The 25,248-nt window shown below is 41.1% G+C and overlaps 1 protein-coding gene across 2 annotated transcripts; it reads left to right on the forward strand.

Moving 5' to 3' along the window:
- Positions 1–25,159, forward strand: pkn2a (protein kinase N2a). 2 transcript variants are annotated; one of them, XM_042428502.1, is made up of 23 exons: positions 1–312; positions 7,311–7,475; positions 7,946–8,081; positions 12,695–12,849; positions 15,840–15,969; positions 16,120–16,265; positions 16,462–16,675; positions 17,693–17,878; positions 18,073–18,182; positions 18,307–18,450; positions 18,740–18,815; positions 19,027–19,183; positions 19,481–19,607; positions 20,720–20,856; positions 21,199–21,274; positions 21,371–21,462; positions 21,594–21,770; positions 21,905–21,967; positions 22,056–22,132; positions 22,367–22,509; positions 22,681–22,788; positions 22,957–23,037; positions 23,133–25,159. In XM_042428502.1, the coding sequence occupies exons 1-23, from the start codon at positions 292–294 to the stop codon at positions 23,334–23,336; spliced, it is 2,925 nt and encodes a 974-aa protein (XP_042284436.1). In that variant the 5' UTR covers positions 1–291; the 3' UTR covers positions 23,337–25,159. The 2 variants fall into 2 exon arrangements, with proteins under 2 accessions (XP_042284436.1, XP_042284438.1); XM_042428504.1 differs by lacking the exons at positions 1–312; positions 7,311–7,475; positions 7,946–8,081 and adding an exon at positions 8,928–9,964.
- Positions 25,160–25,248: the final 89 nt, after the last annotated feature.

A 25,248-nucleotide genomic window follows, 5' to 3' on the forward strand; every position in this document is an offset into this window, starting at 1 on the left:
ACTGTAACCACCGCCTCTTTCTCCAACTGCACTGGGACAGATTCATGCTTCAGCTTTTTTTATTTATGAGCACCAGTCCACCCTCTGGACCCCTCTAGGACGGCGCGGGAAGCGTAAAAGAAGCGTGAAGACGACATGGGAAGCCCCGTGTGCCCGAGATGACCGATGGTTTGGTCAAAATAACCCCGTCTTTTTGTCCGCAGAGAGGGAAACGTAAAACAAGGCTTGTTTTTGGAGTCCCACCTCCCCTCCTCACTCCCCGTAGGATTTGATTCAAAGGCGAAAACCAAGATGGCCGCCGATTCCGTGCAGGTAGGAAAAGTTGACAACTGTTGCGAAAAAGTGCGCAAACTTTCTCCAGAGGGTTCAATAAATAAGTGAGCAAACAGCTTTGTTTCATGGAAGTTTGGTCGCTGTGAGGCGATAATGTTGTATATAAGTGAATGGCCTTTACTAGATCCCAAAGGGTTGTCTGGGAATTATCCATGGATTGAGGCCTGGGAAACAATTATCCAAACTAACTTATCCTGAAGTATCCAAAGTTTCAAACCGGCGGTTTTGTGCGGAAGCAGCCGTGTTAATGAATGTAACAGCCGTTGTTGTAAAAAAATAAAACGTTTCTGTTGCTATAGTTCAACAGTTCAAGTCAAATAATGGTTGCTCAACGTTAACCTACAGGTCTGTAGCCTAACGTTAAGTTAACCTGTGTAACCGCTGGTTCCCTCCATGCATTCATATAGCTGCCATCAGTATATTTTTTAATTTTAATATGATTATGAGGTGAATAAAGTGCGAAATGTTCCCATCTTTTGTAAGGAGCAAGTGCTCACCGGTTTGCTTGAATTTTTTTTCAAACAGACCAGTTGAACTTTATGTCACCAGTAATGTAAGAGAGATGAGAAAAACTACATGTACTTTAAACCATGTAAATACACTTTTCTTTCATTTTGAGGAGGTAATTAATGTTAGAATAATCGTCCTGTCCTCCCAGTATTTTTGTGTGAACAGCTATGACTCACTGATTAATATGGTTTCACTTGAGTGACGTCAGACCTGAAATAAATCTTCCTAACCAAAAAAAAAAAAAAAAAAAAATCCAAGTGATGAAGCTTTCTCCTGAACTTACCTAAACACGTTACAAGTGCAATAGAGCACTGCTTTAGCATTACCCTCCAACAAACTAGTTTATAAGAAGATCACTCACAGTGTGTTAGTCATCTTTTTAGGGAGTATTGGGGGAAGTGGTCACAGCTGATAACAAATCTACCACCAGTGAGAAGTACGGGTTTAAATGTTTCCTATTTATATGATTCTCAGGGCTGCGGCAGACTGAAACTGAACACTGAGCCAACAGGTGGTGATGTCAGTGATACTGCAGCTGAACAAGTGTTAAATATAATTGTTTTTATCTTATTCACTGAATCAAAAAACAGCAAACTGATGACAAAGCTAGTTTAAGTTAAACCACCTGTTTCGTCTTGAATATAAGAACATAAATGGCCAAAGATGTTGTGTGCATTAATGTCACACACACACACACAGCATTTATATTTATATATTATTTGAAATGATTGTCCCTAGATTGTCTGACTCTATATGTGTTGTTGACATCCATCTATTTAGACTGGAGGAGAATGAAAAGTTAAACTGAGCTGTCAGTTTCAGCTGACATACTCAAGTACATGACAGATGATAAATAACAAACAAGCCCATCCCTGTGTTGTATTCTTACATGTGATGGCAGTGGATTTTGTATATTTATATAAGAATATAAGAAATACTGAAAACATGCTAGGAGACATCTGGTAGTTCAGCCTGTGAGTTGTTATGTTTAGCTAGAGTAGATCTAGCCTCCTAAACCTCAAAGATCCCCTCCACATATTTTAAGATATATAAAATACTCTGCTTTCAGTAATAATTTGAATGTCTAATATGGTTTTTCTGCAAAAAAAGATAAGTCACCTAGTTTGAAATTCATAAAATGACATTTTCTCCTTCTCCCTCATTGAAAATTCAGACTCTATGAATATGCAAGTATTTTTCATTTCAAAAGTTTAACTGTTGAATACAAGATGTCTCTTACTTCACTGAAAAGGCCATTCTCAGCGTTTGTGCTCTGAAGGCTTCAGGTTTCCATATTTCACTTGTTAAGTTGCATACTGGACCAGGATTTGTTGTGATGTCACAAATCATGCTCATAGGCCCACCTGTCAAAGATTTAAGGTTACTCAGATTTAAGGTTAGCACAGAGAAACTTTCCACTTTCAGCAGATGAATGTGAAAACAGCCTTCTAGTGTCAAACTCTGCACATACATCATTCTGCGCAGTGAAGGTCAAACATTAAACTGTACAGAACAAGAAGCGAAACACATTTTTGGGTGGAGGGGGACTTTAACAGCTACCACCACAGTGGTTGATGAAGAGCCAGATCAGCTGAGCAGTGCAACAGGTGCTGCAGAGCAGTTTACCACTTGTTCCACTCTGTGACATTGCAGCGTCAGTTCTCTGGGCACAGAATAAACCTAACGTCCATCTGGCTCAGAAAATGACAATTAACAGTGACTTGAAGTGCAAGACATTACTTACAGTCTGATCTGGCATGGGGATATGTCTAGGGCTCTCGTGAAGGCTGCGTTTGTAGGATCCACATTTATTAGCCTGCGTTGCTATTTCTGGTCGCAGCAGAGCACCAGGCTGTGGCCAACTCTCTGCAGCCAGCTGTGGGGTAAGACGGCCTAAGTGTCAGGTTGTAGGCAGAGATAGGCCTCGCGCAGAAATGGCAAGGGCTTGGCTTTTTAACTGTGTGAGCCTGGATAGTGGCCTCAACTTTTCCATTGTCCTATTGTCTGAATGGAGCTCTTGTTGTTGGACTTGGAGCTTTCAGGCTTAAAGAGCAACTTAACCTGCTTACACTTGAAGTTCAGACCTAATGTTTGCTTTTACCTCACAGTTTCCTTTCATGTCTGAGGCACTACAAGAGCTCTTTAACAAGTTCAGCATGTGTAGGTAACAGTTGCCTTACTTGTGTAAGAATATTATTAGTGGTTTATTTAAATATGGGTCCTAGATGGCAGTCTGCAGGTCAGTTATAGCTATAACTGTATGTAGTTGTTTTTATTTTGTGATGATGAGCAATCCCTATTTTATCATCACCACTATCTAATAAATTCATCAGCTCTTTTGTTTTTTTGTAATATTGTACATAACAAAGTGTAGCTAAAAGGTTTAATGTGCAGTCTTTCCAGTTTGAGTTTAGTTGAGTTTAGTTTAGTTTAGGCCGTGAACATTTTACAGAGCAGCTAGCAGAGCTGCACTGACATGAACCTTCATCCATCATAAACTGTGTGTATTGTGGTGTGAGTGGAAACAGTTGCTTACAATTCCTGCTTCACTCGTCTTTGAACCAAATAAGTCTTGAGTTACCGGTGTGGCGTCATTCCCGTGACTAGGTAACACATACAAGCAACATGAAATGATAAGAAATGCACAGGTAAAAGAGTAACTGGAGGAAGTATTGCAGTTACAGAGAAACAAGAGGTGAAACTAATCCTGCGATGGAGCGCCGGCTCTCTTTCTTTGGATGCAGTTTTTTTTGTTTGATCTCAAATTAAAACGCAGACCTTGCGGGCCTACTAGCTGATTTATTTCCACCTTATCTGATCGGCCTTTCGTGGATTTCCTTGCATTGTTGCGCTGTAAAACAGGCCCTTTTGGGTGTCCTCACGCTGTCCTCATACCACATTGGGCAAACACAGCTACAGTGCAAACATGCTTTGCAGGGCAATGAGCTGAAGAGGAGGACTGCTCCCCTCCTACCATTCTTCCACAGGAGTTGTGACCTCCATTTTACCTATGAGTCATCAAGGAGCCTCTGGACCAGGATATGTGCAAACTATAGTTTCCTCTGAAGTGAGCACCTATAGAGGAGAGGGAGGAATTTCACAAGGGCTGGCCAAGGGTATGACTGAGCCCATGGAAATCCCTTATCTTACCAAACATTTTTCCCCCCCAACATAAATCTGCTTGTCAGAAGTAGAGTAGATGATTTCAGGATTTCCCCCAGGTAACTGTTTAACCGTGTTCAGCCACCCAGGTTCTGAAGTAGCTTGTCTCATGATCAGATCAATTGAGTTAATAGATGACGGCCTAATAAAATAGTCACATTAAATATGACCGCTTTTGCTGAGTGAAATGAGATCTTTTTTTCTCCTTAAGGTTTCATGAAAGTACATTTATTTTTTATGATGTTAGGAGAAAGTCTAGCTATAAAGGACTGTGAGAAACCCTGGATTTTCTGTAAAACTGAAGCAGGAATAGAAGATAATACAACCTGCTTTTACAGTGACAAGCTTGCAGGGTTAATTCCTGATGAGCTCTTGTGTTTTTAAAAAGAGTTGTTTTCACCGGTGGAGTAAAAGCACCTTTAAACTTCACCATCATCTGCACTGAGACTTCAACAGGACTCTTAACTGTACTTCTTACAGTAGTCGGGGTGTGTAGTTTCAGTGCTTTGCCTCCTCTCCTCTACCACACAAGTCGTCTTCCATGGGGGGAAAGGCCACAATGGACAGCCAGCGTTATGTTTTTAACTTGGGTTAATTTTAGACACAGTCCTCTCCCTGGAGTGAGATTAGGTCCCATTCTGGGCCGCTCTGACCTCACAGAGTGAGAAGCTAAGAGGGATTTGGCTGTCGCTGCTCAGACGGTTTATCTTCCCCCGTCGATGTCAACAGTCTGTGTGAGAAGGAGAGCACAAATTGCGAGAGAAAATCGGATACTCGCCGAGTGAATGAGTGTGGCCTCGGACGTCCCAGCCATCGTGTAGCCTAACCTTTGTGCCGGGGCATATCATTTTTCCTTCGTTGGGGTTGATGTAATGACTGTTTAGCTGGTTAGCAGAACATGCGAGGACTGGGTTGTTCAACTGATCTAGAGATGGAGTTGGATGAAACCGATGATGTTACGGTAAGGCAGAAAGATTAGTGAAAAGTAGAGGCTTTGTATTGTTGACTCGACCCATCTTTTTACCGTCCTCTCCTCAGGTTGTTGTAATTTTAACAGTAGATCATTAAATAGAATCTAATCACATTAAGTCTAAATGTGGGTATCTGAGTGTTCGGTTTGACTAGTTTCTTTTGTATCAAAGTCATGTTGGGTTGAAAGCAGCAAGTAACAGATCTCGTGGTAGTCACAGTGTGGCGATGTGCTGTCTTTGACATCTCATTATGAACCTTGTTCCATGAATGGAATAAGTTAATTTACACACTTAAACTTGGCGCAGTTTCAGAGGCTTTCAGAGGACAGCGAGTTCTAGTTTACATTTTATGTGTTTAGTAGCTTTTGTTATCTGGAATGACACACAAAATTTGATTTGAGTTTGTGTGCACATGCATATGACGATGTCGTTGTTGGGAGTGGTCTATAATTACTACTATAATTTTTTATATAGTTTCTTTTATACTTTTTATATGTATGTATGTTCTGTGTTTTTTTAAATTGGGAACAACTTCACAACTTCCAACTATTTTATTTGTCTTTTATTGCTATTATTACCTAATCAGAAAAAAGTAATTATTTGAAGTCGCTGAAGTCTAGCCAGGTAATTAGCCTAAGCTAGGGCCGCTTCAAATGCAAAGCGGAAAATTAGGATTTTAACAGTCAGGATGTGACAACAAATCAGCAAGAGTTTCCTCTAGTCATTACAACATCAATAATTAATTGATTATATTTTTCCTAAACATGAAATATTCTCAGTTAAATATGCAGGGTGAGACATGGTGGTAAAAAGGGTTAATAACAATTTAACGATTAGGAATTATTTGGTTAAGACAAGTGTAGCACTTTGCTTCACATTTAATAGGCGCTGTAGATTGACTCCTACCTTTTTGAAATTAAGGTTCCTAGGAGAGAACGGGAGAGTTCGCTCCGACGGGCACAAAGCAAGTAGATTTAAAAATAAATATTATGTTTGTGCCTAAATTAAAACATGCTTTCACTGGGCGGTAAGTAATGTGATTAAATAAGCTCTTTTTCCTTTAGTAAATCATGTGCAAGGATTATAATAATTAGAATAAACCCATTCCTCATTTTTGCACTCTGTGGCTGATGCTCCTTAAAATACATATTCATCAGTTCTAAGGCGCTAAATGTTTGTAGCCTGGTGTCAACCTTCAGTTGCACTCGCAAAATCAATCTGCGCACCGTTGATTAATCAGAACTGTTACTTTAACCTTGTGAGGCAGCTGAATTTGCGAAATCACATGGAAATCCATCTTGTCAGGCTTCAAGTTATGCGCTTGTGTGACCAATCAGCGTCCTATGAGGATTCTCTGGTGATCTCGCAAATCCAGCTGCCTCACAAGGTTAGACGGTTATAGACAGACGGTTCATCCAATCATCTGCCAAGTATTTTTTTGAAAGTGCCTGTCCTTTTCCAAACAGTTTCCAAGGACGACTTCTCAGGTGGTTCTGTGTAACAAACCATCTGGCACCTCAGAGTAGCCCAACTTACCTTTTGAGCTTAGAGTGATGAATTATGTAATGAAAGGAAATCGATTGATTATTCACAATCATCAGATAGTCACAGACGTATCTATGATCAACTAGTGGGATGTCACTACCGTATTCATGTTGACCTTTAAAGCCCGGAGCCATTCAGGAAGTGACTCCTAATCCCTCTTTAGTTGAGGTGACGGCTTTAAGGATGCAGGTCAATGGTGACTGACAGCAGCAGTGAAAACACGGCGTACAGAAGTTTGCTCAAGTTCAAAACATTACACCCGGTTGAACTCAGAATACTCAGGTTGAATCTCAGGTTTGGTCAGAAGATATTTTCAGTGTATTTCAGTCATTATAGCTGTAAATGCACTCGGAAGTTGTTATTGTTCACTAGATGATCAAGATCCAGTTTCCTCTGTCACTATAAGAAAAATGAGTGACTGCTGGGATGTTAATGATGTGTGTAGCTTCTCTTCTGTTATTGTTTCTTTACTGCTGTCATGAGCACTTGATGATAAAATGGAGATGCATGTGTTTTGTGAAGAAACGGCTTCAGCTGTTTTGAAGCACTGCTAGTTGGATGCATACAGTTTATATTAATAAGCCCTGATGCTTAAACACTACTCAGAAACGCCAGCGTGTGCAGTCTTATTTGTTGACTGAGTCACTGACCTATGCATGTCCTCTCCTCCTCTTACTCCACTTTCCCATTTTCCTCCTCCTCCTCCTGCCTTGCTGACCCTCTCTAAATTACATTCCACTTCTTCCTCTTATCTCCTCTTTTTCCTCCTTCTCTCTTTTCCTCCCACAGGGGGATGCCAGGGGCCAGATGGTGGCAGAGCGATTGGGTCTGGGACACAACCTGGACCTGTCCGACACCATGGTCCAACAGAAGCTGGAAGAGATCAAGGAACAGATCCGCCGCGAGATCCGCAAGGAGCTGAAGATCAAAGAAGGTGCAGAGAACCTGCGCAAGGTAATATCACTGATTTTTATTTTACTGGTAGCAGGTTGTCAAAGCTTTTTCTTGAAGGGGTAGTCCAGCAATTTAGTATTGGGCTTCCATAAAGTTAGGTCGCTCATAAGAGACACTGAAGTATGGGTCTAGCTTCAAAATATATTTTCTACAATGCAGCCAACAACATCTTTTTATTATACCTTCCCAAATATCAATGTCTTTCAAACTCCATGCTACCAGTTTGTCTTTTTGGTTATGAATTCATTGTCTTCACTCCCAACCTGAGATAACTGTGATGACAACATAAGGGTGTTTTGTTTTTTTCCTCCAAAGCCAGATACTATATAACACACCTGTTTTACAGGCTGAGTAGCGCTCCCCATGACAAGTAAAATCACTGGAATTCCTGCTAATTCTCCTAATTCTTCTGTAACGTTTTGTGATAAGATGAAAGTTTTCTCAAGCCTCCTCTCCTCTCCTCTCCTCAGGTCACCACAGACAAGAAGAGCCTGGCTTATGTCGACAACATGCTGAAAAAATCCAACAAGAAGGTTGAGGAGCTTCACCAGGAGCTACAAGAGCTTAACGCCCACATTGTGGTCAAAGACCCTGAAGAACTGTTAGGTAACAACAGCAGTACAAGCTGTTGGCAAAGCTAACACTACACAATTCTTACACTGGCATAGTCACGCACTTTTAAACATCACTTCCATATGTCTTGTGCCTGAGCGTGGAGATGGAGGGTTAGAACCGAAACGAGTTGTTGATTAATCGATTAGTGGAATAATCGGCAACTAAAATATCAATACTGAAAAAAAAACCAAACAATTTATCAGACGTGAGGATTGACGGCATTTTGATGACTTAAACTGATAATTTTTAGGTTTTGAAGTGCTGGACATAACAAGCATTTTGATGGTATCAGCCTGATGGTATCAGTTTAAGTATGTGACGGCTTTACGGATGCAGGTCAATGTTTGACTGACAGCAGAAAGAACATTGTGACGGGCGTTTTCTCATATTTTATATGTCAAACGATTAATCAATGATGGAACTAATTAGAAGCTCAAATACCTTCATTTTTTAAACTGATTTTTCATACAAAATAAGTGGTTTAATATTAGGAAATACAATATTTGTAGAGGGATGTGGTTTTGCATTGATGGGTTACATCTTATTGACTCAATTTCTTCCAGTATTTTACATATTTTTCATTTTGTAATCTAGGACAAAGGTCAGTTTCTCTATTTCACTGACAATGGCAGCCCAGTCTTCTTGGTTTAAGGGTCATGTGATGACTTTCTTGCTGACAGCCAAAAGTTTTCATCCTCTCTACCACAAGGTTATATATTTATTATATATATATATATATATATATATATATATATATATATATATATATATATATATATATATATATATATATATATATATATATATATTATTATATTTTCATTTCCTCTTTAGCAATCTCTTACATACTGGTTTATTGCATATGCAAATGTATCATTGAGTAAGTAACTTTGACAGTGTTGTGTTAGGACAACACCTATATCAACACACACACACACACACACACACACACACACACACACACACACACACACACACACACACACACACACACACACACAGAGAGAGCATGTTCAGTCTTTGGAGGTGACTCACTCTCCAGAGGCTGACATTGTTGCATTCCACATTCCACCGACAGTTACAATGAGCTGTCGATTGTTCCCCTCCGAGGCTGCTGAAAGCCTGCTCCTGTCCGTTTGTCGACAACAATGGAATTTGGAAAGAGTTAACCACAACAGCGGTGTGCGTTCAGCGTGGTTTTTCGTTACAGTAGTCGCCTTATGGAGTAGTTGTTGCCCGGGTGAATTCAGGAAGAGAAGGAATGGTATTTGTCTGCCGGTTGCTATCACATCCCCCCGGTTCAGTTGACATTAGGAAGTAGATGAGGAGGGATGTGTGTGTAGGGGGGAGGGAAGGGAGGCTGTCTTGGTAAATGGTTATCTTAAGTGGGAACAAATTTAGCCTGACTCGGTGACCCTCCATCTGATGAACGAGGGCTTTCTTTTTAAGTGACGCGACGCCAGCGGAATGTCGCTGGCCGTCGCCAAATGATGGAGAGGAGTGAAGTGAGTACAGCTCAGCTCCGCAGTCATGAGACAGCTTCTTGAAATACGTTCAGGTCTCCAATCCGCAAGAGACGGCACTTGTTTCCTGAATTAGTAGGAAGGAGTTGCGCTGCCTCTGCGAGCAGCCAGAATGTGTTTTTGTTCCAGGAGAAGGTTGAGGGAGGCTCTGGTTATTCTCCACCGCTCAGCTGAGGCCAGAATTGGACCGACTCACTCTTGGGCGCTGACGCAGGGTCACCAGCCAGGTCCCACTGTCACATATGATTTCATTCATAAAGAGACCTGCCCAAAGATCAGCAGTTTACTCCCCGAATACAAGTCCAGTCTGTTTTCCTTCCAGTCATCACATCTCGAGTGACAACAGTTCAGGTCAGTTTTAGGGCCAGTTCTCTCAATCATGATGTCATTGTTTATTGAGTATTGTCAGCGTGTTTCTCGTTGCTTTCTCATCAGATACACACACACAGGGTCAATCTGAGGGAGGGTTCCCCTTGTCAGCTGTCCAGCAGTGACATCAGCCCTGCAGCTATTCAGTAGCTCAGTATCTTGTCCTCCAGCCCAGCGTGGGCTGAACCACGCTGAGAAGGAGGGGTCCTTGAATTCTTGGCTCGATGTGACCTCGACCAAACCCCCCCCCCCCCCCCCCCCCCCCCCCCCCCCCCCCCCCCCCCCCCCCCACACGCTCAGAGAGGAAAGCCCCGAGCGTAGACTGGATGACATATGCAGCACTTCTACATGTTTGTTTTGTACCTTTGTCATTTTCAGCTAATAAGTTTCACATCACGCTGACTTGTCAACGTGACCGTAAGATCATTAGAGCTGCAACCAGGAGTCGATTAATCAACTATCTCGATAATCAATTAATCATTTTGAGTTATTTTTCTAAGAAAAAAAAATACTAAAATTCTCTTGTTCCAGCTTCTTGAATGTGAATATTTTCTGGTTTCTTTAGTCTTTTATGATAATAAACTGAATATCTTTGGGTTGTGGACTGTTGGTCGGGACAACAAGACATTTTAAGTTTGCACCTTAAACTTTAGGAAACATTTTTGACTATTTTCTGACATTTTTATAGACCAATTGACTGATTGATCAGTTGAGAAAATAATTGACAGATTAATCATTGACGAAAATAATAATTAGTTGCAGCCCTGAAGATCATAACAAGGCAGACAAAACAGGGGGAGAGGGAGCTGTAAGACATTTAACAAAGATCCCTGTCCGAAATCGAGACATGGGTGTTGTGGTTCTGTTACTGGGCCCTGCCTCTCAGTGTGTGAGTGAGTGTGTGTGTGTGTGTGTGTGTGTGTGTGTGTGTGTGTGTGTGTGTGTGTATTTCTGTATACAAGAGGGTTGCCCGGGGAAGGCTAACATCTTCCCCTCCTGCCCGTTAACAGAAACCTCCACAGCGATGCTCTCTGTTTATTAAGGGTCATTAGATGAATCATTTAGACGTTCAGTTCAAAGAATCACATGCTTCCTTTTACCCGTATCCCGCAGGTGTTCAAAGCAGTCATTAGACACTGTTTTGGTGAAACATTTGGAGTGAATGAATCACAGACTCGCCTGCTGGTTATTGTTATGCGTGTTTGGCAGCGTCTCCTCAAATGACTGATTTTCCTCATTGATGTTATTGTAGGTAATGTCAGTTTTGCTCACTTAGATGGACGCAAGACACCTTAAGCAAAATCTTGTTTTTAAATGTCCTTTTTTTTTTTTTTTTTTTTAACAAATATTTGTCAGGTTATGTGACTGTTTTTTTGGTTACAGGACTTCTAAAAGGCTAAAAGAATAGAATTTAGCTAAAAGACTTTCACTTCTATGTTTAATGAGCTGATATTTATGTTGACATGGTATCTCTTTCTTACTCTACTCTTTGGGTCCCTTTTCTGAAAGTTCCACTATGACAACATACTCTGAAACTGAACATGCAAGTCAAGTCAGGAGAAGTCAGGCAGGTTTTTTGCCCACCTCACCTGTGTGTGTGTGTGTGTGTGTGTGTGTGTGTGTGTGTGTGAGAGAATGTTTTCCTCTGTGCTGCACTGATCAGTCTGGGGAGGGGTTTTCTCAGCACCTTTTCGAGTTCAGACATGAAAAAAAAACAGAAAACAAAGCAGTGAGCTCATCTCCCAGAACTGCAGTCCAGCTCAGTGGATAGAAGACACTTGTTTTCGTTTTCACTTTTGTGTGTGCATAGTGTGTGTGCGAATGCATGACAGACCAGGGAACAGTAGCGCTAATGTATGTTCTCTCATTTTCATGTAGAATCTGAACAAAACAAAAAACCAAACAGTATGAAATGGACATTGTTGTGGATTTATCAAGTGTTAACTCCACATTTGCATATACAGTAATGTCACTGTAGTATTGGTGGTTGTGTGCAAGTTCACACTTGTGTTTTTGTTTCTTTTCAAGTGCTCAGAATAGAGATGGCTGCAGGGTTTCCCTCTGCTGTTTGAGTTGCAACAGATTTCAGGACCAATCAGTCGACAGAGAATTTCCTTGAAGTAGCAGTAATTGTGTTTGTATCACAGCTGTTTATCAAAGCATCAAACCAAGTAATTCTCCGTCGACACTGAGAGATTTGTGTGATCTTCCCCTTTGCAATCATGTTTCTTTTGTCTGCATAATGGAGAAAAAAAATCAAGAAGACACGTCGGATCACTGTTTGAAATAATTGAAAGTCTCACTCTACTAACATCTATTGATCTGCAAATTCTGATCCACATCTTAATGTTGCTGACTTGTGTAATTCATCTTGTCTTGAGAGAGTGATTCAAATGGAGTCTTGTGTTAACAAACCTCGTCAGATTATAAACAGAAGACCTTTTTGGATACATCATCTGAAGTTGCTACCTGACGTGTTTTTGTAAGCAATGTTATTGGTCATAATACTGAGCTGCAGGACTGTTTAGCTAACTTCAAAAAGCTGGCAGCCAAAAATAGCCCAAGCATGCTGAGTTGCTATTTGCAGTCAGTATATATTTGTGACAAACTCCTGCAGCATATACAGCGTCAAATATCAGTGGTTGTTTCCAAAGAGCCATAAGGTGCTGACTTCTACTCCTTTTTTTTGTGTGTGTGTGTGTCTTTACCCAGAATGCCCTCTGACCCCAGACACCCCGAACAGCGAGGTCAGAATGTGCACCAGCAGCAGCCGCCTGGCCGCCCTGAAAAGACAGAACGACATCGAGCTCAAGGTCAAACAGGGCGCCGAGAACATGATTCAGATGTACTCCAATGGGCCCTCCAAGGTAGGATTCAACGGGAGAGGAGGGGGGTTCAGCTCAAACCTGAATGTCAGACTGCAATGTGTCTAAAATCATATCTGATAGAAATTATGGCCAAAACTACAAAAATAAGTCAGTTGTACACAATTACACACAAAAACACAACTGGTTTCATACAACCTGGATCTTATTTTTGTAGTTTAAGCATCCTTCATATTCTTAATAACATTGTACTGACTTGGTAGATCTGGTTTAGATCTGGCAACGTGGTTATATCACTAAAAACTTTCAAATGGGGCAAAAAAAACATGAGCAGTCAGGTGATCATACAGATTGTAAACAAACTTTCATGTCAACCAAACTTGTTTGGAGGAGGAAATGAGGGTGAACAGTAAAATGATTACCCAAAATAGCCTTCGATGTACAAACAGTCTTTATGGTCACAGTTTACATACCAACTTCCTGGTTCAACTTTGACCTATTGTACTTGCCGTAGTTGTATGCAAACAGAGTTTTCCTGTGCAGTGAGGGGATTATTACCACATTAAAATTTGCTTACTTTCAACTTTACTTCCCAATAAAATGTTTTGAATCAACCCATAAAAATAAAGCCATGCACATTTGCAAATTTAATTCGTCTGCTTGTCGAGACCAGTTCAACCAGAAAGTGATCCCCACACCCTTTTTATGTGAAGAATTTTAAGAGGCCTAAAGAGGTGAAAAGACCCAATTTTCTCACAAAAAAAATCAAAGATTAGAGGAAAGTCTGACAAAACATTTTTTTGTTTGTTTTGTCTTTTCTGTCCTGTTAATCATCTTGTGACCCCTCAGATTTATCTTATCTCATCTTGACCTATTGGACCACGTTATAGCAACATTGTCATGTTTCCAGTTCTCAGCTGTTACTTTAGTGTCCAAAGTTAACATATCTGATAGAAATTACGGCCAAATCTATGAAAATAAGTCAGTAAAATTAAGATTGCTTCCTCACAGCACTCTCTGTGGCTGGATTTATTTCATTTGCTACTACTGTTGGAAATCTTTCTTTCTTCATCATGTAAATCTTGCTTCATCATTAAAAAAAGGCTCGCCGCTGTATGTTGTCCTTTTCCAAAACATCACTCAGAACAAATACAAAGACCTCAGGAGGGAGGTATAACTTATATCACAAGTTGTTAGAGATCTAGACTCACAACCATCAGTGTTGTTAGAAAGGTACCGTGAGCATAATCACATGAAAGCTGGAGCGAGAAGGCTCGTTCCCAGTTTGAAAACCAGCTTCCACCCTGCAGATGGTAGAATGATACATGGCGGGTTTGCTTTTACAGCTTCACTGTAGGGGAGGAGGAAACATGAGAAGGCGCTGACATATACAGTGTGTCATATGCACTGCTGTTTGTTCACAAAGCTCTTACGGTCGTTGTGGCCCCTCTAATGCTCAGAGTAAGAAAAACTGTAATTTAGCTGGGAGGTGTGTGTGTGAGCGTGTGTGTGTGTGTGTGTGTGTATGTGTGTGTGTGTAAGTCACCAGGACTAATAACAACAGCTGGAGCACTGAGAGCCTCTCATGCTCGTCTTGGCTCTCGTGTCAGCCGGCTATTGAGGACACTTTTTAGTGGACGGTTTAGTGTAGTGTAGGATTTCAGTGGTGCCAACTGCTCTGCCAGTGATATAATTCTGCCCTTCATGATATGCTCCTGTGGATATGTTATTTAATGTAGCTTAGATTGGTTTAAATTTTTCACGCCTTGAAAAATAATAGTTCCACACTTTGAGAAATATGCTTATTAGCTTTCTTGCTGAGAGTTAGATGAGAAGGTTGATGCCACTGTCATGTTTGTCCAGTTAATGTGAAGCTACAGCTAGCAGCTGGTTAGCTTCGCTTAGCAGAAATGTTGGGAACAGGCAGAAACAGCTGGCCTGGCTCTGTCCAAAGATAACCAGAATCTGCCTCCAAATACCTCCAGATAATAAACATCTTATACCTTTCAGGTCTCTTTGTCTAATACCAAAGTAGGCCTTGAATTTTAACCAACACACTACAGCTGCAACTATCAATTACTTTTTTTATTGACATATCAGTTACTTAATACTTTGTTTAAATTAATAATTTACTCTAAATGTCAGAAAATAGTAAAACATTCCCACCATAATTTAGCCAAAGGTGAGGTTTTCTTGCTCTTGTTCTGTTAAACCAACAGATCAAAACCCAAAGATGTTAAATTTGCATTTTATGAGCTGGAACAGCCAAATTTTAGAGGCTTTTTTGCTTGAAAAATGACAATCTGCAACTATTTTGATTAATCCGTCGTCAAAATAGTTGATTTAACTTATCAAGACACTAACGGTGTTTATCTATAAAATCTAAAAATTATAATAATAAAATATATAATGTAAATGAAACATTAGTGGCTTCAGGCAGTGGCACAGATGTAGGTGTTTGTACTGCAGTGCAGTAAAGGGGACTAAACACTGCCCCTCTCCCACCTCTCCCTCTGTGTCTGACCAGGGGAGGTCACAGTGTTTTGTAAGCGACCTCTCACAGACAGACAGACAGACAGGAGCACCTTCCAGTTGGAAATAGTCCTGTCGTGATGTCAGAGAGGAAATGCCTGTTGGACAGAGGTCTTTCCTGCGCGCGCCGCTATCAACAACAAGCAGGATTTAAACTTCAGAGGAATTCTGGGTGGAGTTTGCTTGAGCGGGTCAGCAATTACAGCACACAATGAGATTCTACTTTTTGGTGAATAAGATTTTCCATGTGGTCACTCATGCTTTGGCTCCAAGTAAGGGCATGCACTGGCGTCCTGGCTGTTTTGTGTTGCGTGCTCACAACAACAAAACACAATGTGTGACGAAGGATGGCGTGCGTTGTCGGCCTTCCATCCAGAGTTATTCCACTCAAGAAGACAAAACATTATTAAAAACCTTTGATACAATCATTCATATTAAAGTGTGTTGATATAGTGATAAGCTTCTGCCTACAGCCTGTGATTGTTTTGTTTCACTCACAGGATCGTAAGTTGCTAGCGACAGCCCAGCAGATGCTTCAGGACAGCAAGACGAAGATCGAGTTCATCAGGATGCAGATCCTCAAGGCCAGCCAGGCCAGCGAGCTGAGCTTCGAGAGCAATGAAGTGATGGGTGAGCCTTCGCTTGCATTTAATGATCCATTTAGAATTAATTCAGCGGAGAAATCACAAACAGAAAGACAAATACAAAATCACCTGTCCACACAAAGTCTTGTAAACAATTTTGTTGCTTAAGAGTCATGTTCCTTCCTTTGTCCTCCAGACAAACCCATCATCAGCCCGTTGGACCTGCGGGTGGAGGAGCTGTGTCACCACGCCAGGATAGAGTCCGCCGTGGCCGAGGGAGCCAAGAACGTCATGAAACTCCTGGGCACAGGAAAAGTCACAGAAAAGAGAGCACATTCAGAGGTTTGTGTTAGCATACATGTCCATGTAAAAAAATCACATCCACCAATCAAATCAATTTTGAAACAAAAAGGAACAAGATTCTTGTTGACTTTAAAATAAAAATGATCCGTACCCTGCTGCTGTGCTCTATGAAAGTCAAATTGACCATGTCATTGATGCCGTCCTTCTCCCACTCGTTCCCCCTCCCTCTCTCCAGGCCCAGGCTCGTTTTAACGAGTCCAGCCAAAAGCTCGACCTCCTGCGATATTCCTTGGAGCAACGCCTCAACGAGTTGCCTAAAAACCACCCTCGCAGCAGCAGCATCGTGGAAGAGCTGTCACTCCTGTCCACGCCAGTCCTCAGCCCAAGATCCAGCATCATTTCCACACAGAACCAGTACAGCACCGTGACCAAGCCCGCTGCACTCACAGGTGACTATACAGAGGACATGACCACATTATCTATCATCTGTAGTATTTTGCCTTTTTATATGCCAGCCCCATTCCTGTTCTTACCCACCAACGAATAATCTGTGACCATTTCATCACCTACCTTGTGTTTCCTACATGCACTATTCAAATTGTGTTTCATTACAAATCGTGCACCCATATGTGATGTCTTGGAGGTTCTGTTATTGCCTTTTTATAGGCAACCAGTAAAATTTTATAAAGATACAGGTTGCTTCTTACTACTACTTTTTCTGTTATCAAATCTAGATATAATATTGTACCCTTCTTTGGGATCTCATAATCTAAAATGTCTCTTAAGGTTAAACATAAATTCCCCCAAAGTCACACAATCTCCAACATGATTATGAATTTGTTCATTCTTATGTGAGGCATAATGAAAAAAACTAATTAAATACTTCTAACCACATTCCTCCCATCTCCTAGAATTTGAAGATGTGTTGTTACATGCACACAGAATGCCATTCCTCCTCTGATATTTCTACATTTAGTTCCCCTTTTACTTTATAGAGAGCAATTCAGATCCTTTTCAAGCCAAAAAACATGATCAACTGAGCTACACGTACTACCTGCTGAGTTGCTTTTCCTTCCTCTTGGAAGGAAGTTTAATGAGTTAAGCAAAAGCAGAAAAATCCATATTTTCAAGGGTTTATTGTGCTCTTTAAAAACTGTCCCTTCTTGTTGTTCTTTAAACAACATTGTTGGCAAATAGATGACACTGACGTTCAGTTGTCAGTAGATGTCATTCATTGTTACCATGGAAACACACTAAAATAGCCTGCAGGTAGGGTGGCAAATGTTTTAGGTCTAAAATTAATCAGTCTTAATATTTGTACAGCCTGAATTAGACTAGTCTAAGCCTGGCCACACTCAATAATAAACATGATAAGGTTTAGTATATTATGTATGGAATGGAATAACTGAACTGAATAACTGGAAAGCAGACAGATTGTGTGATAATTTGTCCTTCCTCACCACCAGGCACGTTAGACGTCAGGCTCATGGGCTGTCAGGACCTTCTGGAAAATGTCCCAGGTCGTTCCAAAGCTGCATCTGTCCCGCTGCCCGGCTGGAGCCCGAGCGAGATACGCTCATCCTTCATTAGCAGAGCAAACCGAAACCGCAGTGTGAGCTCACGCAACGTGACAAAGAGTGAAGAGCTCTCCAGTGAGTAGATCTGACCCTGGACATTCTCTGAAAAGAGCAACTATTGATAAAGTGACTGAAAAAATAATTATCTGACTACATTAAGTGTCACTAACGTTATCAGTAAATAGTCTGTGTAACACACTGAATGACAGTCACAATTAGGACATTGTTAATACACCAGTGCTTAACAAATGGAGTGTGTGTATCCTCAGATGAGATCAGTGCAGTTTTGAAGCTGGACAACACAGTAGTCGGCCAGACGAGCTGGAGGCCCGTCAGCAACCAGGCCTGGGACCAGAAGTTTACATTGGAGCTGGACCGGGTAACTAACACACACACACACATTCTGACCTTGGCCTACATCGATGCTGTTGACTCAGTGTTTTGTTTAGTTAACACAGTCGGTTTGTTTCACATCTCCTTGTTGTGGTTTGTGTGTGCTGTAGTCTCGTGAGCTAGAGATCTCAGTGTACTGGCGTGACTGGCGTTCGCTCTGCGCGGTCAAGTTCCTGCGGTTGGAGGACTTCCTGGACAACCAGCGCCACGGGATGTGTCTGTACCTTGAACCACAGGGGATGCTGTTTGCTGAGGTGTGCAAATGTTAACTTGTTCACACTCAGACTATTATCAACCTTCACTGGTGACAAATGACACATGGTAGTCTGTATTAGTCGAACAATCTCTTCTGACTATTCTTTACTCTCAGCTGCATAATGTTCATGTTGTCGTCTTCTTTCAGTATATCTTACAACGTTCGGAGGCATTGCCACCATATATAGTGTGTGTGCACATATACATGTTGAAGTAGATCTCTCTCATAGTTGAACTGGCTGTTTTCTCCATTGTTTAATCTCGTTTTGTTTTTTTTCTCTTGATCAGGTAACATTTTTCAATCCTGTCATTGAGAGACGACCAAAGTTGCAAAGACAAAAGAAGATTTTCTCAAAGCAGCAAGGTGCGTCAGGAATCATAGAAACTTATATTTGTTATAGCGGTGTATTTAGTAATGTTACCCTCAAATCAGTTTGTACAGGCTAAGGGAAAGGAGATATGATTTTGTATTAAATTATATGTGTTCCTTGCTCACTGTGCTTAACAATCGTCACCTCATTTCTGCTCTTTCTTTCCTCTACCCTTCTTGCGTCTTTTTGCTTCTTCTCTATCAGGTAAGACCTTCCTGCGAGCCCCTCAGATGAACATCAACATCGCCACGTGGGGCCGCCTGGTGAGAAGAGCCATACCGACCGTCAGCACTAACTCCTTCAGTCCGCAGGCAGCTGAGACTGGACCCAGCAGCCTGCCTGGTTCCCCCACACCCAGCAGGTACTCAAACACACTCATACTGTACTTATAGTATATTCAAAAGTAATTAATACGCACTAAAGTTATGACCAAAAATATTCATGATGTTGAATAAAAAAAGTGAGACACTGATGACAGTGTTTGTAGGTGTCTCCTCTGTAAACCTGCATCAGTAGGAGCAACTGTTGTGGTGTGAAGAGCAAACATACTTGTGTTAATAGATAAAATATAAAAACACACAATACATGACTTAGTTTTGCAGTCTCAGTGTCTGGATCACTGATATCATCACTAAGCCGTACTCTTGTCCATGCACAGTGACCCGCTGGTGACCAAGCTGGACTTTGACAAAGAGCCCACCCCAGGACCCAAGCACTACCCAGCACCCGACGACATCCGGGAGCCACTGGTGCAGCATAAGATGCCTGACAAGGAGGAAGTACAGGTAAAGTGTTCCAGGAATCACAGGTATTGTTGATAAGTCAGCAATGAACTGATGTAATCACAGCTGGAAGACAAACACAGCAGCAGCTCAGTGGTTTGAGTCTGGTTCATGGTCCATGCTCTCTGTATAAAACAAGGAACCATTAAAGATTAAAGATTCAAGAAGGTTAATTGCAGCATCAACGGTCAGATCCCTCAATAAACTCAGTTCATGTCAGGGGGAGAAAACTCTCCCAATAAAATGCTTTGCTAGCCATGCTTTAAAATACTATCATACATGTATTGACAAATGTGCTTCTCATTATGTCTTCAACTTAAGAAGCTCTCTGTTGAGTAATAGTCACATAATTTATTTGACTAAACTATAGTTTTATATGTAGTTGATTTACTTTAAAAATACATCAAATTGTTTCTCCAATAATGTGTTTGTGCAGCTGAATCCAGTCACACAGCTCTTATCATAGTTATTATCAATGACCAAAGCATATTTGTGAATATTACTAAGACACAACAGATGTAACTATAATCTTCCAGGAGAAAAATAATGACTGAATGATGAATAAAAGCTCGTCCTTTGTAATTTTTAGTTTTTATGCCTCTGCACCAGCAACAGCTGTGACTGGAGGAATCATGTTTTCGGGTTTTCTGTCCATCTGTGCCATTCTTGTGAAGACGATATCTCAGGAACGCCTTGAGGGAATTTCTTCTAATTTGGCACAAATGCCCATTTGGACTTCAGGATGAACTGATTAGATTTTGGTGGTCAAAGGTCACTGTGACCTCACAAAATTCATTTTTGGCCATAAATTAAGAATTCATACACTAATTATGACAAAGTTTCACTAATGTCTAATAGGATAAAATGATGAAGACATGGTGACATTTTATATCCAAAGGGTCAAAGGTCAGCCTGACTGTGACATCGTAATGTTCTGCAAAAACTCTTTTCTGGCCATTATTCAAGACCATAACTCAGGAACAGAAGGGCAGATTGTGATCATATTTCACATTTGGTCAGATAGTGAATTGGTGACACCAATCTTGGGTTGTCGGTACTTTTAGTTTCACATTTACTCACTCTCTGTCCTCCTGCTCTGCTTTGTCTCTCTGCAGGATGCTCTGGCCTCATTTGACTTCCTGAACAAGAGAAACAGCATAGCAGTGAAGGCGGACCTGGACGGAGTGGTGGAGCAGGAGATCCAGCATCCAGACCTGGAGCTCACTGCCATCCAGAAAGACGCAGATATAAGGTAGGAGTGAAGGGCCGGGGATCAATCTGCTGCTTCAGAACTGATGTCATGTTTTTATTACTTTAAATGTATAATTAAAAGTTTAAAGAAGATGTTTTTGTTGTCAGAGTTCTCGTCATGTGTTAAAGTCTGTTCAGTGCTAAGCTCTGACATGCAGGTAGTCAGTGGGACTGTTGTTTTGGTGGATACGTGGGTGTAAACAGTGCCCCCTGGCGTTGAATCATCATGCTTTGAGTTTAACTGTCATGTTGCAGAAATGTTTCCTCATTCACACCAACAGCTTTATGCTGGCACACACTGTACTTATAACAGATGCTAATTCAAACACTTCTCCATTTCCAGGGAAGAAGAGCAGTTCCACTTCAGTCTCCAAGACTTCAAATGCGTGGCAGTCCTCGGACGCGGCCACTTTGGAAAAGTACGTTTCATTTGATCATCCAACACGACAACGCAGGCATACGAGTTAAATTCAGTTTCTCTGAAGCGTCTCTTTCCTCTGCTTCTCCTCCTGCAGGTGTTGTTAGCAGAATATAAAAGCACAGGAGAGATGTTCGCCATCAAAGCCCTGAAGAAAGGAGACATTGTGGCTCGTGATGAGGTGGACAGGTAAAAGTTTGAAAGATGGAAAGATTTGTTTTTGTCGTAGAGGAATGGTTAATTGTTCGTGCGGCATTATTTTTCTCGGACTATGAGTACAAATTGTGACCCACACTCTCTCTCTCTCTCTCTCTTCCCAGTCTGATGTGTGAGAAGAGGATCTTTGAAACGGTCAACAGCGTTCGCCACCCGTTCCTGGTCAACCTGTTTGCGTGTTTCCAGACGCAGGAGCACGTTTGTTTCGTCATGGAGTACGCAGCAGGAGGCGACCTGATGATGCACATTCATGCTGATGTTTTCTCTGAGCCCAGGGCCGTGTGAGTGATCACAGCTTTCATTTTATTTTTTTCATATCGTAGTATAAGTTAAAGTAAAGCTCACACTCTGATTGTCTTCGTATTTGTCAGTAAAGTTCACGTCATCTAATCTAATCTGTTTTGTGTCCTTGAAGGTTTTATGCGGCCTGCGTCGTATTGGGATTACAATTCTTACATGACCATAAGATTGTGTACAGGTGAGCGCTTTGACATTCAGTTCCATTCCCACGTCTGTTTAGGAGACTCAAGTTTTGAAAACTAATTTTATTTTTCTGCCATTTGCAGGGATTTGAAGCTGGATAACCTGCTCCTTGATACAGAGGGCTACGTGAAGATCGCTGACTTTGGACTTTGCAAAGAAGGTAAAATGGGAAACAACATTTTACTGAAGGCTTTATATTTCACTATTTATCTATTGGGATTTCTCTTCATTCTGAATGTATTTTACTATGAAACTATTCAGAAAATATATTTTTTCCAACATGTCATTTACAGTTCATGGACAGTATTTGCTCAAACAAGCATTAAAAGAGACATTGAATGTGTTTGAAGTAGTGTTGACCCTTCTCATTAAACATCCTCTGTGTTGTTTTCAGGAATGGGTTTCAGGGACCGCACCAGTACGTTCTGTGGCACACCTGAGTTTTTAGCTCCAGAGGTTTTGACTGAAACGTCGTACACCCGCGCTGTGGACTGGTGGGGGCTGGGCGTCCTCATCTTTGAGATGCTGGTTGGGGAGGTGAGTGCGTGTTTCATTAAGATATTTGATATCACAAAACATTCATCAACAGTACATTACTGCATATTGTTGCACCGTTTGGTTCACACCGATGCTCTGACATAACAGTGAGTCATATTCAGTTGCATTTGTCTTGTCTTCATCTTTTTCATCTTGGCACGTCTGTTTCAGTCCCCCTTCCCCGGTGACGATGAGGAGGAGGTGTTCGACAGCATTGTCAACGATGAAGTCCGCTACCCACGGTTCCTCTCGACCGAGGCCATCTCCATCATGAGGAGGGTGCGTTGAGCGAAGGGATAGTCGACAGTCGTACATGTTTTCATTTGATAGTTACATACATGAATTGTGCCAAAAGTGTAAACTCTGCTTATATTTTCCACTAACGTATCCTCAGTATACGCAGAATGAGTGGATTTACTGTATTTTATTGTCTTTCCTTGTTCTCAGCTGTTGAGGAGAAGCCCAGAACGACGTCTGGGAGCAGGAGAAAGGGATGCAGAGGAGGTTAAGAAACATCTATTCTTCAGGGTAAGTTAAAGAAAAGAGAATTTGCTCTGATAATTATTTTTTTGTAATATAAAAAGTTGAGACTAATACGACACTCTCTGTCCGGCTCCTGGCAGAACATGGATTGGAACGGACTGCTGGCGAAGAAGGTCAAGCCGCCGTTCGTGCCGACAATCCAGGGCGCCAACGACGTCAGCAACTTCGACGATGAATTTACCTCAGAGGCGCCCATCTTAACCCCACCGAGGGAACCCCGAATGCTGAACTTGGAGGAGCAGAGCATGTTCTCTGACTTTGATTACATTGCTGACTGGTGTTAGCTCACCTGACTTCCCCTCTACACACACACACACTCACACACACACATACTCACACACACTCACACTCACACACACACACTGTGAACCAACAAGAACAGCAATGACTGTAGCTCACATCTGTTTTTCCTCTTCCCTGCCCAAAATGTTGAGGGGGAGCAGCGAAACGTGGCTCCCCAGGCCTTCGGGCAAAACTCTGTGCCATTGAGAAGAAAGTCCAGAAGCCTCCTGAGGACCCCTGCGTCTTTTTTTTTTTTTTTTTTTTTTTTAAATCAACATGAAGAACTTTTTTTAACAAAAAGAAAACAAATGAAACTCTGTTGTTGGAGAAACTGAGTGAAGGAGGAGGGATGCACACGTCGTGTTCGTTGTCTGACCACTGAGAATGTTTTTCATATGAACTCCGAGAAGACGGCAACATCACAATCATTTTATTCAGTGTCACTGTCTTCCTTTTTTTTTTTTTTTTTTTTTTCTTTGATCTGTACAGATTATATTCAGTCGTATATTTTATTGTCGTGTTTTTTTTCTTTCTTTCTTTGCAAAGCCCTCGCCATAGCTTTAGGACTTTTATCTCACTGTTAAAGTTTGACATTTCTGCCATGATCATGTCTGAAACTGGTGTTCAGTGAAATTTGAAGTGCTTAAAGCATCGTCACTGAACGGTCAACTACAACAAACATCTTGACTACTACTGCTGCTTCTTGACTTGAAACCCAAGTTAGAGTCTTCACACTACATTTCCCTTTGTGTAGGGGCCCAGTCTATGTCTACAACCCAGTTTAACACTTTACGCACCCGAAGCTTGTATGTCAGCATACAAGATACATGATATTACTCTTTAGTATAAAACAGCTCCATCCAGTGTTACCAGCTACTTACTGTTAAATGAATTAATATTCACAGACCATCACTTCAGTCTATTTTAATCCATGTTTGGAATTGAGTTGATAATTAAAAATGTGTTTAGGCCACATTAAATAATGCAAAACCTTAAATATTTTTTTCTTTCAGACGCTCTCTAGTGGTTTTGCAGCTTGAACTTCAGCTGAACTCAGACTCTGACCAGTGAAGTCAGACTTTGTGCTTCCAGTATGAAATGAATTCATCAGAGCTGAGTTCAGTTGGATTTCAATTCTGTATTCTGGTTTGTTTTTTTTTTTATTCACCTGACAGCATTTTTCTCATTACCTCAGTGAAAGTGAAAACGCTAAAGTGACTCGCACAGTTACAGCTACCGAAACCAAATTCATCCTGTCCCTCTAGAAGCCGCAGACAAAAAGCTCATGATTATTAAAAAAGAAAAGGAACAAAAGAATCAAATCTGAACGATGGTCTGACAGTGAATCCAGTGATTAAGCAAGAATCCACAAGACAAGTGCTGAGTTATTTGGGAACACTAAACATTCAACTCAGTTACTTCAGGTCTTCCCTCTACCAGCTGATGACTTTCTGTCAATTTGCATGTTCTATAGAAATTGACTCAAATGTTTGCAGAGCTGTTGATATGAATCACTACAGGGGAGGGCAGGGTATATTATATATACATACTGTATGTACACAAGCTGAAAGCACTAATTTTATCAATAGTTTTTAATTATCTACGTTTCTTAATGATGAAAATAGATTGTACAAAGTTTTTTTTTTTTTTTTTTTATTCCTTGCTTGTGCATGTTGTTGCCAGAACAGACAAGAACTTTACGGATGGTACACCAACTCTCAAGTCACAACTGTCGCTCTTCATCCCGGTGTAAAAAACAGAAAAGGCATTTTTGCAGTCGTTTGTTACCTATCATGAATGCACAAATTAAACATTTGTAATAGTGGCATTGTTTTTTATTTGTACACATCCATCTGGGTTACTGTTTATTTTGTATTCACTGTTTGAATTTCAGTGAAACTACGACTGAAGTTC

This window comes from Thunnus maccoyii, chromosome 12 (genome assembly GCF_910596095.1).
Source record: "Thunnus maccoyii chromosome 12, fThuMac1.1, whole genome shotgun sequence".
Lineage (NCBI taxonomy): Eukaryota > Metazoa > Chordata > Actinopteri > Scombriformes > Scombridae > Thunnus > Thunnus maccoyii.